Source organism: Neofelis nebulosa, chromosome 11 (genome assembly GCF_028018385.1).
Source record: "Neofelis nebulosa isolate mNeoNeb1 chromosome 11, mNeoNeb1.pri, whole genome shotgun sequence".
NCBI classification, from domain to species: domain Eukaryota; kingdom Metazoa; phylum Chordata; class Mammalia; order Carnivora; family Felidae; genus Neofelis; species Neofelis nebulosa.
This window is the reverse complement of record NC_080792.1, coordinates 85894313-85909983: the sequence shown is the minus strand read 5'-3', so window position 1 is coordinate 85909983 and position 15671 is coordinate 85894313. Positions and strand designations below refer to the sequence as shown.

At 37.9% G+C, this 15671-nt stretch overlaps 1 protein-coding gene across 2 annotated transcripts in view; it reads right to left on the bottom strand.

Moving 5' to 3' along the window:
* The window catches only part of NAA25 (N-alpha-acetyltransferase 25, NatB auxiliary subunit), an 81548-nt gene that overhangs the window by 52641 nt on the left and 13236 nt on the right, over window positions 1-15671 (bottom strand). For both annotated transcript variants that reach the window (XM_058691675.1, XM_058691676.1), the window contains exons 3-8: window positions 14467-14605; window positions 10792-10910; window positions 6066-6140; window positions 4723-4830; window positions 4352-4430; window positions 411-522 (exon numbers count right to left, since the gene is read on the bottom strand). In XM_058691675.1, coding sequence (XP_058547658.1) covers window positions 411-522; window positions 4352-4430; window positions 4723-4830; window positions 6066-6140; window positions 10792-10910; window positions 14467-14605 — 632 coding nt within the window. The remainder of the gene's footprint in view (window positions 1-410; window positions 523-4351; window positions 4431-4722; window positions 4831-6065; window positions 6141-10791; window positions 10911-14466; window positions 14606-15671) is intronic.

Genomic DNA, 15671 nt, shown 5'->3' with positions numbered 1-15671 from the left:
GAACTGTTATTTCCTTCAATGAAATGACCAGATCCAGAAAACAAATGCTCCTAAAACACCCATATTAGCACTTCCCCAAAACAGGGCCGTGGGATGGGGTGGTGGGGAGGGGAAGGTGTGTCTTTTAGACCAATACTGAATTTAACAACTTAATGATTTTCAGCATTCATTCTCAAGACCTAATACTCAGCACCCTGGTGGTATAAGTACGATTATACCTCTTTACTGAAAGATGAAGGCTCATCAAAAACTTTTAAAAATACCTAGAACATACTACTAAAAGATTTCACTTTATGCCCGGACAACATAAAAGACGACCAAAAAAAAAAAAAAAAGAAAGAAAGAAAAGCAGTAGTGCAAACTGAGAGCCCTGCTACAGTCTCATAGTCCAAAGAGAAGTCTCTACTCACTTTTTCAGCAAGAGGCGCCTGGAAAGGGCATTACACTCTGGCCACCTGCTCAGCTTCTTGTACATAGCCATGCATTTATTTTCCCGACTCTGAATCTCACTTGTCAACTTCTCTACAATTAAAAGTTATAAAAATTGGTAAGCTGGGTTCATTTCTGCTCAGAAATCAGAATAAAGTCCAAACTCAAGAAGAAAAATGTTGCATTTTCTTATTCATTCTATGAGAAAATGGGACCACTGTTAGATATAAACTATTATCTTACTAAAGATTATTTTGCTGGGGCCCCTGGGTGGCGCAGTCGGTTAATCATCCGACTTCAGCCAGGTCACGATCTCGCGGTCCGTGAGTTCGAGCCCCGCGTCAGGCTCTGGGCTGATGGCTCGGAGCCTGGAGCCTGTTTCCGATTCTGTGTCTCCCTCTCTCTCTGCCCCTCCCCCGTTCATGCTCTGTCTCTCTCTGTCCCAAAAATAAATAAAAAACGTTGAAAAAAAATTAAAAAAAAAAAAAAAGATTATTTTGCTGAAAAAAGTACATTTCTGATCCTAAACATTTTATAATCACTTTTTCTATAAAATACAAGGATCACGAATGTATTGAAGTGAGGATCTAGTATATGGGATAAACTTGTAAAACAGAAAAAACATCTAGGGACTAGTATATCTGATCCACAGACAGGCTTCCCATCTATACATATAGTTCCCAAACATCGAATGAGCTTGAACTGGAATGGAATGTGCAAGGTAACATATTAGAAATACAAAAATAAATAGAGCCAGGAACAGAAAAACTACAACTATTATTTCTGACCAAATTAAATTTGCCTTGACCTTTTAGAACAGCTCAGCAGACTACATACACCAATAATTACATTATGAGTTTCCTACAGGGAATCTTCATTTTAACAACCATACGATTATAATCCAGCTGGGTAAAACCAGAAAGGCTGACTTACACCCATCTGCAAGGAGGCTGAAGTTAGAGAATAAGTAACATTAAGACAACAACAGGGGCACCTGAATGGCTCAGTCGGTTATAAGCATCCAACTTCAGCTTAGGTCATTATCTCATGGTTCGTGAGTTCGAGCCCTGCTGACGGCACAGACCCCACTTCAGATGCTTTGTCCCTCCCCCCCACCCTCTCTCTCTCTGCCCCTCTCTCACTCTCTCATTGAAAAAAAATTTTTTTGGTAGGGCATCTGGGTGGTTCAGTTGGTTAAGCGTCCAACTTTGGCTCAGGTCATGATCTCACAGTTCGTAAGTTCGAGCCCTGTGTCGGGCTCTGTGCTGACGACTCAGAGCCTTGAGCCTGCTTCGGATTCTGTGTCTCCCTCTCTCACTGCCCCTCCCCCATTCTCTCTCTCTCTCTCTCTCTCTCTCTCTCAAAAATACACATTAAAAAAAATTAAAAGAAAAAATTAAAAAAATTTTAAACCAACAAAACTTCCATTTTATATAATTCAGGTAGTTAACTATCAGTTAGTGTTACAGTTTTATGGCCACACAGGCTAGTAAAGGATATACACACTTGTATAAAATAAGGTTTTTTAATAACTATTCCTAATAAGAGATCTGAGACTACTCATCTACAATTAGCTTCTCCCAATCACTGTAAAGGCACAACTAAAAACCAGGTTTGTCAAAACACTGCACTTCCAGGAATTTAAATGTTTGGGAACCTAAATCTCTTTCACAAACATCCCAAAAAGAGGAATGGTTAGATCAATCTATGGGGTTCATACAAATCAGTTTTCCAACAAAAAGGGAAGTATTTTCACAATAATGGAAGAAAGTTAACTTCTTTAACGCACAAAGGGCTCTTGCAAATCATTAAGATTAACCACATTTTTAGAAATAGGAAAACAATAAAGAACAGCAGTTCAAAGAAAATATCAATGGCTTTTAAACAAATTAAAAAGTAATTATCCTTCCTCAGAATTAAATAAAAATTGTAAGATATGTTTTATCTATCACAATGAAAAACATTATTAACAAGTCTGAAATAGGGGCTAATGGCTGGCTCAGTCTGTAGAGCATGCAACTCTTGATATCAGGGTCGTGAGTTCAAGCCTCATGTTGGGCGTAAAGCTTTCTTTAAAAAAAAAAAAGTTTGAAGTAACAGCTTAAAAATACAGGTTATTAAGTATACAAAGAAACATACCCTCTCACATGATGAAAGTAAATACAGCAGGTGGGAATGCACACCATAGCCTCTTATAGGGTAATCTAGTTTGTTAACAAGGTGTTCTTTGCAAATAGTCATCAAAGGCTGTTTATGTAAATTGTCTACATTTATAGTATGGAACACTGGACAGTCACTAAAGGGAGTGAGGTAGCGAGGTATAGCTCTAAGACACACTTAAGTTAAAAAAAAAAAAAAAATGGTACAGTGGGGCATTGGGTGGCTCAGTTCCTTAAGCCTCCGACTTCGGCTCAGGTCATGATCTCACCATTAGTGAGTTCGAGCCCTGCACTGGTCTCTGTGCTGACAGCTCAGAGCCTGGAGCCTGCTTCGGATTCTGTGTCTCCCTCTCTCTCTGCCCCACCCCTGCTCACACTCTGTCTCTATCTCTCTCTCTCTTTCCCTCTCTCTCTTGAAAATAAATCAACATTTAAAAAAAGGTTTTTTTAAAATAGGTATAACAGTACACAGAGCAGAAGTCACAAAATCAAATCCTTGATAGGACAGGCAGGTAAACAAAGAAAAAAAATTTGTACCCGGGGTACAAATCCTGACTACAGGTATTAACATTTAAAAATATTAAAGAGGGGCGCCTCGGTGGCCTGGTTAGTTAAGCATCTGACTCTCAGTTTCGGCGCAGTTCATGAAATTGAGTCCTACGTCAGACTCTGGACTCTGGGCTCTGTGCTGACAGTGTGCAGCCTGCTTGGGATTCTCTCTCTCCCTCTCTCTCTGCCCCTTCCCCACTCATGCTCTCACTCCCAAAATAAATAAATATTAAAAAAAAAAAAAAAAAAAAAGAAAAGAAAAAAGTTTTTGAATAAAAACATTGTGCCAGCTGAGTAAGAGTGCTCTATTAGCTTAGGTACAGTATGTTCTCGTTTGTGACTTGAACAAACTGGGGCGAGTCGGGGGGAGGGGAAAGTACATCTTTAGAAAGATATACAGGGGGCACCTGGGTGGCTCAGTCACTTAAGCCTCCGACTTCGGCTCAGGTCATGACCTCACAGTTCGTGGGTTCGAGCCCCGTGTCGGGCTCTGTGCTGACAGCTCGGAGCCTGGAGCCTGCTTCGGATTCTGTGTCTCCCTCTCTCTTTCTGCCCCTCCCCCACTCATGCTCTGTCTCTGTCTCAAAAATAAAAAAACATTTAAAAAACTTAAAATTTAAAATTTTAATTAAAATTTAAAATTTAATTAAAATTTTTAATGTTTTTATTTATTTTTGGGACAGAGAGAGAGAGAGAGTGAATGAGCATGAGTGGGGGAGGGGCAGAGAGAGAGAGGGAGACACAGAATCCAAAGCAGGCTCCAGGCTCCGAGCTGTCAGCACAGAGCCCGACGCGGGGCTCGAACTTACGAACTGTGAGGTCACGACCTGAGCCAAAGTCGGAGGCTTAAGTGACTGAGCCACCCAGGCACCCCAAACATTAAACAAAAGTCTAAAAAATTTTTTTTAATTAAAAAAAAAAAAGAAGGACATACAGAACAAATGACTGGCAAAGAACTTTGAGGGCAAAGGGTTAGAGGTCATACTCTTTCTGACATCTTCAATTTTCTTAATTCCTAAATTATTTCCAATTCAAAAATATTTTTAAAAAGTAAATGTACAACATACAGAAAAATCTATATGAACATAAAATGACCACACGTGATTTTTTTTTAATGTCTTGATATCTTTACTTTTCTGTATAAGGAGAAATTTTTCCACAATTAAGTATTTTGCATGTTTAAATAAGAAAAAAAAGAAAACTTTAAAAATTACCTCCTAATTTTCCTCTGATAACATCTAAGGCTTCCTGGTACTTTCCCAAACGTTCCAGGATCATATAATAAAGTTCAACCTTACAGAAAAAACAAACAAGAAATGCAGCCATTGAAACTTCTCAATATAATCATTTGCATGCTTTCAAAAGTTACCTAACAGAAAAGAACACTATCTTCAAATGAGATGACATTAGCAGTAACAATGTTCGGATATCTAAGCTAGGTGCTTCCAAAGCTTCCTTTTACACAAGAGGCAAGAGTGAGGCCCAGCTCTCTAACTGGAATAAGACAGCAGCTTACAATACTGTAGCATCACATGGTAGCAATATCAAATCATGGGAACACAAAAGGAGGGCTTCCACTACTCACTTCAGCTTCAGCTTCTATCTTGTCCTCTTTCACCATTTTTTCTACCATTCTCTCAGCAAGGGGCAGAAACATCGTTTTTGAGAGGTTTTCATCCTGTGCCGATATAGACTGTAGGAGAGAAAAATAAATGTTCTATTCTAATTTCTCCCCTGCTTGCACTATTTATATTATTACCAGGCAGACCATTACTGGGACCCCAGCACGTATTTATCACTCCACCATGTCCAATATCAGACCTAATTTGAACTTGCCACGAAGATACATTACAGAGTGGTTTGCCTTAGAAGAGATTTCTTTTAATAAAGATTTATTATCCTATATATTTTTGACATACTGAGTTTCCACAATATGGCCTAACTTTTAAATAGGTTATTCATACATTTTTCTAGAACTATATTAAGAAGCAGGAGGTATGCCTACACTGTTTATTACATGTAAGGGGTATCATCAGTTGTTTGAAGAGAAAAGCCTTTCAAGTGTCTTTTTTTTTTTAAGATTTTATTTATGTAATCTCTACACCCAACAAGAATTGCATGCTCTACCAACTGAGCCGGCCAGGTGCCCCTATCAGATGTCTTTTTGAAATGTTCACATATTAAAGGGAAAACTCCAATTCCTTCTATTTTACACAGCTTAGTAGCTTGGATAATTAAGATGATCTTAGATTGACAATTAAAATCAATACATATTAACAATTTTAACATTGCCTGAGATTCTGCTCAAACCTCAGTACTCAAAGTAACTATTATGCTTATCTCACAGATAAACTAAGAGATTCCCCAACGGCTCTCTAAGACATATGCTGAAGCCAGTATATGAATGCAGACCTGTCTGAACCCAGAGCCTTTCTGTTCTGAACTGCTACATTTTAACTCCTTCCTCCCCATCTTCTCTTATACCCTATCTCCTTTTAGTCCTTACAGTAGCTCTGGGAGATGAGCATCTCCCTTCTGCAAAAGAGGAAACTGAGGCTCAAAAACCAGAATTGATAGAACAAGGCCATCCAGTTCAATGACTTGTACACTAACAAACAATACTGTTTTAAAGACAAACCTCAAGTCAAAATATCAAACATTTCGAGTCTCATATTTGATCAAATAACCCAGTAATAGATCTAAGATTCAGGGGAAATACAGTCTGTGCTCCACACAAATAAACCAATATACCAACTCATAAGGAATAAATGCCAAAACTCCCCAACTCAAAAAGTCAACTGACAATATGGAAAGTCCCTATTTGACACATGCTATAACACATTACCCAAGATGTTCAGAAGACAAATTAGGACAACTATATACAAAAATAAAAACAAATCTCAATTCCATTCTGAATACCATACTCACTTGCATAATTAAGCTCATCACAGACCAAAAGTAGTAAGGGTTTTTGGGGACAATCTTATATAGAGCCATGCCAGCCTGAAAGACAGAGAGCCATAAATACTTAATTTAGAAAACGTCACACAGAGGGCAATTAATGATCTAGATATGTGGCAAGAAGTTCCTAGGAGAATAGCAACACATCTACATATCCCAGTTACTATAAATGCCTAGTGACTTGATGAATATTCTCTAGTAGATAGCAATGTAAGTAATCACAAAGGTGAAATTTTCCAACATCAGAAATATTTCACCTTTTGAACCAGATTTCTTCAAATTAAAGCCCAGTATTTTTGGAAAATATTAGCAATCCAATATGGTTCCGGTAGACTACTGACAAACACAAAATTTGGCTTATGAATGTACACCAATAAACTTTACTAAAGGCACTGCACTAACCAGTTATAGTAAAACAAATTTAAAAATCCAGACAGTATATTTCAATTTTAAAATTAAAATTCAATTCTCTGACATTATTCAAAAAACAGTAATTCTTAGGTTAGGAAAGTAATCAGGTTCTCCCAAGATACCATTAACTAGAACTCTTACCCAAGATACCATTAACTAGAACTGAACTCTTTCATTGTGAAATGTATAATACGAAATACTTAAAGCAGGGACATGGCAAGAAGGAATAAAATAGATCTATTCATGCATAACTGAGAATCCTCCCATAATTAGCCAATTAGTAATCAATGCCAAGAAATCAGTCAGCTAGTTATTACAGTTACTATTTTATGTTTTTTTAATGTTTTGCCTATCTTCAACCCACTTGAAAAAGTACACGGAGACTCTATTAAGTGGAAGGAAATGTCTATTCCTGCCAATGATAGAAAGATTGAGACTTGGTCCCAAATCCATTTAGAAGCTAGAGACAGAGATAAGACAAATATTTAAATGACTAAAATATACACTTGGCAAAAAAAAATGTCCTATACAACAAAAACATCATATCTTTTATTTCCAAAAAAAAAAAAAAAAAGGCAAGTTGTTTATTCCTTTCTTTAAGGGAAAGTAGGGAAGGGAACTTTATCGATAAAGCCTTCTTCAAAGTAGCAGTCTTCCAAATGAACCTTGAAGGACAAACAGTATGTCTACAGGCAAAGATGGAGGTAAGGATACAAATATACAAATACAAACATTTAGGGTGAGTGGGTAAGTAAGTGAATCAATTCTAAGTAGGAGTAAAATGAATCTGAACAAAAATATTAAAGAAAAAAAGACATATTGACAAGAAGAAATAGGACATTTGGCTAAAAATAAGGATTAAGAGGACTAGTAGGGAAATGGGGCTGAAAAGTAACTGAGATACCCTTATTGTGAAGCACTCAAAAATCAGGCTGTTACAGAGTAAAAGAGTAATAGGTACACATCTACACTCTTTTTTTTTTTTTTAATTTATTTTTGGGACAGAGAGAGACAGAGCATGAACGGGGGAGGGGCAGAGAGAGAGGGAGACACAGAATCGGAAACAGGCTCCAGGCTCCGAGCCGTCAGCCCAGAGCCCGACGTGGGGCTCGAATTCACGGACCGCGAGATCGTGACCTGGCTGAAGTCAGACGCTTAACCGACTGCGCCACCCAGGCGCCCCACATCTACACTCTTCTAAGAACATATTTTAACTGGACCATGAAGAAAGAAAATAGAAAGAGATGAGGTAACGAGGAACTACACCAGGATGAGGTATATCAAATAGAAAAGAGACCTCGAAGACACTGTGGAGGAAGAGTCAAGATGATGTAGAAACAATATGACATGCAGGTTTAGAAGAATCTAAGATAGCTTAAGGTTTCAGCTTCTAACACCAAACTCTGGAGGAATTGAATGAAAAGTGCTAGAAAATCTATTTTACCTGATCATTTGGGGAAGGAAAACATTTTTATAATGACATGCAGAAATAAAAAGTAGAATATAAAATATGAATTTTTAACACAAAACATAAGAAAAAAATTTCATGCCCATAACCTACTATCTTGCCAACACTTATATTCTGCTGATACAGGAAACTTTTGATGATAGACAAGTTTAAAAAACATGGCTATGAATTGGTGACTCAGAATATGGAAATGTGAAAGAAAAGAGGAAAAAGAGTAAAGACAAAAGAATAGGAATGTCATTTACAGAAAAAGAAAGTCCAATCACCATATTAACATCTAGCAACTCTTCATTCAAGATGATTTTTTTTTTAAGTTTATTTATTTTGAGAGAGTGAGCAAGAGTAGGGCAGAGAGAATCCCAAGAAGGCTCCATACTGCCAGCACAGAGCCCGATATGGGGCTCGAACTCACGAACCAAGAGATTGTGACCTGAGCTGAAATCCAGAGTCAGATGCTTAATCAACTGAACCACCCAGGCTCCCCCAAGATGATTTTAAATATTGCTTGCCAGGGATGTCATTTGGGTCAGTAAAAGTCCTTAAGTTTTCTGATTCCTTCCCTTCCCTCCCTTCTACCTCCACCAGGTTAATCATTTGGTTTTTTTAACAAAAATTTATTGTGCAGATGCTATTCTAGGCACTGAGGATTCAGCAGTGAACAAAATAAAAACTCTCACCCTCATGAAACTTGACATTTAATTTGTAAACTACTTATTATCCCAGACTGACATACCATTTTCAATATAATCCTACATGTATACTAAGAAATTATAACTACCTTAAGCAGCAAAAAAGGTAAAATTAGACATTTCATTCTAAAACATTTAACACTAGAATGCTCCATTCTTCCAATATATTAGAATAATGTAAAAACAAGCTATAGCTACAATATATTAAAGATCCAAAACTGTTAAGCCACATCAAAGCAGTGGCTCCAAAGAGCAAGATGCAGAAGTATGTCTATCTTTGGCCACATGTAAAGTCAAACTATAAAAAACAAAATCCATTCAAGTGGCAGATTATTTACCTTAATATTGTTGTTGCATGAACTTATCATTTTGTTATTTTTTTGTATGTGTATATGTATTTCAAAAACATATTGTGGTATCATAAAATTAACATGTACTTTAAAGGGGGGGGGGGGGGGTGGTGCGCCTGAGTGGCTCAGTCAGTTGAGAGTCTGGCTCTTGGTTTCAGCTCAAGCCATGATCCCACGGTTCTTGAGTTCGAGCCCCACATCAGGCTCTGTGTGGATGGTGCAGAGCCTGCTTGGGAGTCCCTCTCTCCCTCTCTCTGCCCCTCCCCTGCTCACACTCTCTCTCAGAATAAAAACTTTAAAAAAAAAAAAAAAGAAAGAAATTAACAGAAAGAAAAGTATCCATAGGCCTGTATCCTGCCTGGTAACATTTTGGTTACATAACCTTACAGATATAGCCTTTAAGGAACCATAAATGTGAAGGGAGTAGAGGGGAAGGCCATTTTACAACTTTTTACCCGTTAACATATATTAGGAACATCTTTCTATGTCAACAAATAAAGACATACAATACTATTTGAGAGGAGTGGGATGTTGCATTTTACCATTAATATTTAATATACTTTAAACATAATCCTAGAAATAAAAATATTAAAGACATATATATTATGTACACATACATATATACACATATATGTGTATATATATATATGTGTACATGTGTGTATATATATATATATATGTATGTCAGTTGCCAATTTTAAAATATATGCCCACTTTACATTAAAAGAAAAATTACAATCTCTGAATATTTTTCCTGAGAATAAACTCCATCAGTAAATAAAACTTCTTCAAAGAATTGTATCTGGGGAATAAAATTTTTCCAATTTAAAAACTTGCATATAAGCAAATACGAAGATTAATTTTATGGAGAAAGGATTTATTTTAATATAGGATCTTCCACCCTCCCTAACTCATCCATTGTTATAGTCTGATACTTCAAGTAAAGAGTAAGACAAAGACCCAGGTAAGAAGGCTTTGTTTTCAGAAGAAATTGTACCCACAAACAAAACATTTCTAAAATACTAGCTTGACATCATAACCGTCTACGGGCTTAACAGTTTCATTCCTCTGGGATGCTGACTTTCCCCCCCCACTAGTCCAAATGTGTCCACATGAGGCTTCTTCATATGTCTACAAGGAACATTTAAAATGTACCAAATGGCAAATAAGCTGCCTTTTGCAAAAAAGACAAGTATTCCAAACAGTGGGGATTTTTCCCAGGTGAATTTAAAAAATTTCAGCAGGCTACAAAGAAAATTAAATTTATAAATTAGATGTAAACTTTCTTTTTCTTTAAGATTTTATTTTTAAGTAATCTCTATAAGGAACATGGGGCTCAAAATCACAACCCAAAGATCACAACCCAAAGATCTACCGACTGAGCCAGCCAGATGCCCCTAAATGTAAACTTTAAAGTTTGCCTTTCTATAGTCTGTTCATTTTTTATTCCGGGATTTCTGCCAATTTTCTAAAAATATAACAGCAATTTCATGCAGTGGGACAATGTGAAGCCAACGTACCAGAATAAAAAATGCTATCAGGCCACAAAAGAACAATCAGATTTCCCCTAAGAAAATGCTTAAAGAACTTGAATAACAGTTCATCCTTAAAACATACAAAGGAAACACATGCCTGATCTCCACACACAAATACATAGATTCAGTATTACACACATATGCAAACACACACATGCACCCACACACTCCTACAACTAAATCACATTTAAAGAAATTTTAGTCTCTAATAGCAAATCCCACAACCCAGGATAAAGTTACCTGTTGCATTTTCTTGTATTCGCCCACTCTGGCATAAGCCATGAAGAGGTGAGAGTGATACTCCTCACTATTGGGAACTTTCTTCACAGCTGCCTCATAAAGTTTTGTAACTAACTCCGCTAGAATAAAGAGAAATAAGATAGTCTTTAATTATTGAAGTATATCTTAAATCTTAACAGCATTTAATTTCTCCCCCCTTTGGAGGATACGATGTCTCCTACCATTAAGGAAGAAGAAAGTACTTGTTTTGCCTCATCAGATCATTACTCTTGGTTAGGCATTATTCAATGAAGCACGGAATAGCTCAGGCCTCCCCTAACACACTTACAATATACAAGACCCTCCACAATCTAGCCTCTCTCTCTCCTTCCTAATTCTTTCCCCCAGCACTTTATGTTCTAGCCACACCAAACTATTTGTAGTTCCACTAGACTCCCTGTGCTATATCATACCTCCATGCCTTTACTCTGCTCCCTGTGCCTGGATTCACCTTTCCTTTCTTTTCTACTCAATGAACATCATCCAAAACCCAACTCAAATGTAATCCTCTCTACAAGGAATTGTGCAAGTTCAAATGTAATCCTTCCCTGAGCACCATCTGTGCTCCTCTACTCAGTTTGATTACTGCTCCCCTCTGCCATCTTTAAATCTTTGTAGTAAGTCTCTTATAACATTTATTAACATATAATGTAGTATACAGTTTATTGACCAATTTCCCTTTATTTTAACTGAGCTCTATGCCCAACATGGGGCTTGAACTCATGACCCTGAGATCAAGAGCCATATGCTGTACCAACTGAGCCAGCCAGGCACCCATGAATTTCCCCTTATAGACTGTGAGTAACACAAGGGCAGAGAGAGCATCTTTAATCTTTGCTTCTGATATAATACTTCTCATAGAAGAACATTCAACCAGGGACGCCTGGGTGGCTCAGTCGGTTGAGCGTCCGACTTCAGCTCAGGTCATGATCTCGCAGTCTGTGAGTTCAAGCCCTGCGTCAGGCTCTGTGCTAACAGCTCAGAGCCTGGAGCCTACTTCAGATTTTGTGTCTCCCTCTCTCTCTGCCCCTCCCCCGCTCATTCTCTCTCTCTCTCTCTCTCTCTCTCTCTCAAATAAACATTAAAAAAAATTCAACCATATTTGTGAGATAAATGATTTTTTAAAAAACACTGGGAGAGAATCCATATCTCTAAATTAACATAATCCCTATAATCAAATACAATACCTCAACTCTTAAGTTTTATCTTTTATAAAAATGAAAAACAAAACTAAAACGTAACATTTTCTGCCCACTAGGTTGGCAAAAATTTTATTTTTTCCAGCTTTACTGAGGAATAACCGATGAATAAAAACTATATTTTAAGGTCTACAACATGATGATTTGATGGCAAAACTTTTAATTTTTTTTTTAACGTTTACTTTTGAGAGAGAGAGAGAGAGAGACAGAGACAGCATTAACAAGGCAATGGGGGCAGAGAGGGAGAAAGCAGACACAGAATCCAAAGCAGACTCCAGGCTCTAAGCTGTCAGCACGCAGTGAGATGCGGGGCTTGAATTCGTGAACTTTGAGATCATGATCTGAGCCAAAGTCGGACGGTCAACCAACTGAGCCGCCCAGGTGCCCCTGATGGCAAAACTTTTAAAGTCTAAGAATAGCAAGTGTTAACAAGGATGTGAAACAACTTGGAACTCTTATACACCGGTATTAGGAGAGTAAATTTGGAAAACAAGGTGACGTTATTTTTCTTCACCTTTAAGCTGAACATACACACACCCTAGGACTTCGTATCTCTACTTCTAGACTGCAGTCCCCGAGAAAAATGTTTTGTGATAGTAAAAATGAATGAACTAAAAGTATGTATATATTAGATGAAACATGCAATTCACGGAACATATACAGTATGAATACATTTATATTAAGTTCTAATTAATATGGTATTACTACATTAACAATTATATCAATATAATAACTTCTATTAATAAATAACTTATTGGGGCGCCTGGGTGGCGCAGCCGGTTAAGCGTCCGACTTCAGCCAGGTCACGATCTCGCGGTCCGTGAGTTCGAGCCCCGCGTCAGGCTCTGGGCTGATGGCTTGGAGCCTGGAGCCTGTTTCCGATTCTGTGTCTCCCTCTCTCTCTGCCCCTCCCCCGTTCATGCTCTGTCTCTCTCTGTCCCAAAAATAAATAAAAAACGTTGGAAAAAAAATAATAATAAAATAAATAAATAAATAAATAAATAAATAACTTATTAACTAAGTTATAATAAATAATAATAAAGTAAGAAATTGACAAAGTATTACTTAGACAAATGTGATAAAGATGTTTTTAAAAGCAAGACAATAAAATATATTCAGGAAAGCCAATACATCTTGGAAGGTAAAAAAGAAGTAAGACTGATGAAGAACACACAGGAAGCATCTTAGTATTAAGTTGGTTGGTAGGTCCATGAATGTTCATTATTCCACTTCAAAAATACGTACTTCTATAATATGTATTATGGAAGATATGTATTATTACATAGTAAAAGATTTGAGAAATCAACAATGAGAAACTTTACAGGTGAAATGGTGGACTATCTACAATAGGCTTACAAATAATCTGGGAGGGGGATGGGATATAGATAAAATTGGCCATGTGACAATGACTGCTAAATGTGGGTAAGGAGTACAATGGGACTTATTATGCTATTCTGGTTTTATTTATGTTTGAAATTTTCCATATCAAATAGTAAAAAAGGGTAACTCTTCCATTTAATAAGTCAAAATGCCACAAACTGACCTCAAGTCCTCATTCCAATTCAAGGATCCTAATACATGCAAAATATCCTTTCTGCCAGGGCATCTGGGTGGGCCAGTTGGTTGAGCATCAGACTTCAGCTCAGGTCATGATCTCACGGTTCAGGAGTTCAAGCCCACATCAGGCTTGCTGCTGTCAGCTTGGAGCCCACTTTGGATCCTCTGCCCCACTCCCCCCTTGCTCTCTCTCAAAAATAAATAAATGTTTAAAAAAATAAAATTAAATATCCTTTTTGCCTACAGTCTTTGTAAATCATGGTTAATGCATTATTTTACCTATTGCCATCCACTCAACTCATGAGTGATCAGTAAAACAGAAAAATAAAGAACTCAATCAGAAATAACCAAAAACTCAGGGTGCCTCATGGCTCAGTCGGTTAACCATCTAACTTCAGCTCAAGTCATGATCTCACAGCTCTTGGATTTGAACCCCGAGTCAGGATCTGTGCTGACAGCTCAGAGCCTAGAGACTGCTTTAGATTCTGTGTCTCCCTCCCTCTGCCTCTCCCCAGCTCTCGCATGTGCATTTTCTCTCTCTCTCTCTCTCTCTCTCTCTCTCTCTCGGTCTCAAAAATAAATAAACATTAAAAAAAATTTAAGAAGTAACCAAAACCTTAAGCTCAGGTTTAAAAACAATGAAAAAGAAGGGGCACTCGGGTGGCTCAGTCAGCTGAGCATCCAACTTCGGCTCAGGTTGTGATCTCACAGTTCGTGAGTTTAAGCCCCACATTGGGCTCGCTGCTGTCAACACAGAGCCTACTTTGGATCCTCTGTCCCCTTCTTTCTCTGCCCCTCCCCAGCTTGCTCTCTCTCTCAAAATAAATAAGACATTAAAAAAATAATGAAAGTAATAAAACAATGAAAACGAGAAACATACGTCGATGCATCTCCCGGTAGAGAATAGTCAGTGCCTGCAGCGAGTTGTCATCTGTGGGTTCAAGGGCCGCCACCTCCTGTGCCAGGGTGAAGGCTTCCTCTTGCTTTCCAGTTCTCTGTAAACCAATTGCCTTTAAAACCTGATACAAAAGAAAGACAAATTCATTTTAAAAGGACAGAAAAGAAAATATGAACAAAACAAGGTGAATTCAAAAACACAACCTAAGTTGTAAGGCATGCCTAGGTCTAATCAAGTAAACCATATTTTACCAAAAATATCAACAAATCAAGATTCTTTCCTAGTTTCATATTAAGATGTAATGACACTGTTTAAAAAAAAGTCTGTCAAAATAATATAATTAAGTTAGCTATATCCAAAGAAATAAACAGCTAGCTTGTAATTAAATACTATTTATGGCATTTAAGTAATCAGAAAAACAAATGTCTTCAAGGGGAGCCCAGCTGGCTTAGTCAGTAGAGCATATGACTCTTGACTTCAGGGCTGTGAGTTCAAGCCCCATGTTAGGTATAGACATTACTTAAAAATTAAATCTTGGGGCGCCTGGATGGCTCAGTCGGTTAAGCGTCCGACTTCGGCTCAGGTCACGATCTCACAGTCTGTGAGTTCGAGCCCCGCGTCGGGCTCTGTGCTGACGGCTCAGAGCCTGGAGCCTGCTTCTGATTCTGTGTCTCCCTCTCTCTCTGCCCCTCCCCCATTCATGCTCTGTCTCTCTCTGTCTCAAAAATAAATAAAAATGTTAAAAAAAAAAAATTAAATCTTTAGGGGCGGCGGGTGGCTTAGTCAGCTGAGCATCCAACTTCCACTCAGGTCATGATCTCACAGTTCATGAGTTCAAGTCCCACGTCAGGTTCACTGCTGTCAGCTCAGAGCCTACTTGCTGGCTTGCTTCTGATCCTCTGTCCCCCTTTCTCTCTGCCCTTCCCCCATTCATCCTCCCTCCCTCCCTCTGTCTCCCTCAAAACTGAGGAAACATTTTTTAAAAAATTAATTAATTAACATCAGCTCAGGTCACGATCTCACCATTCATGGGGTCAAGCCCCACATCGGGCTTTACACTGACAGCACAGAGCCTGCTTTAGATTCTGTCTCCCTCTCTCTCTGCCCCTCCCCTGCTCACGGCCTCTCAAAAACAAACAAAAAATAATAATAAAATAAAATCTTTAAAAAAAAAAAAAATACCCTGG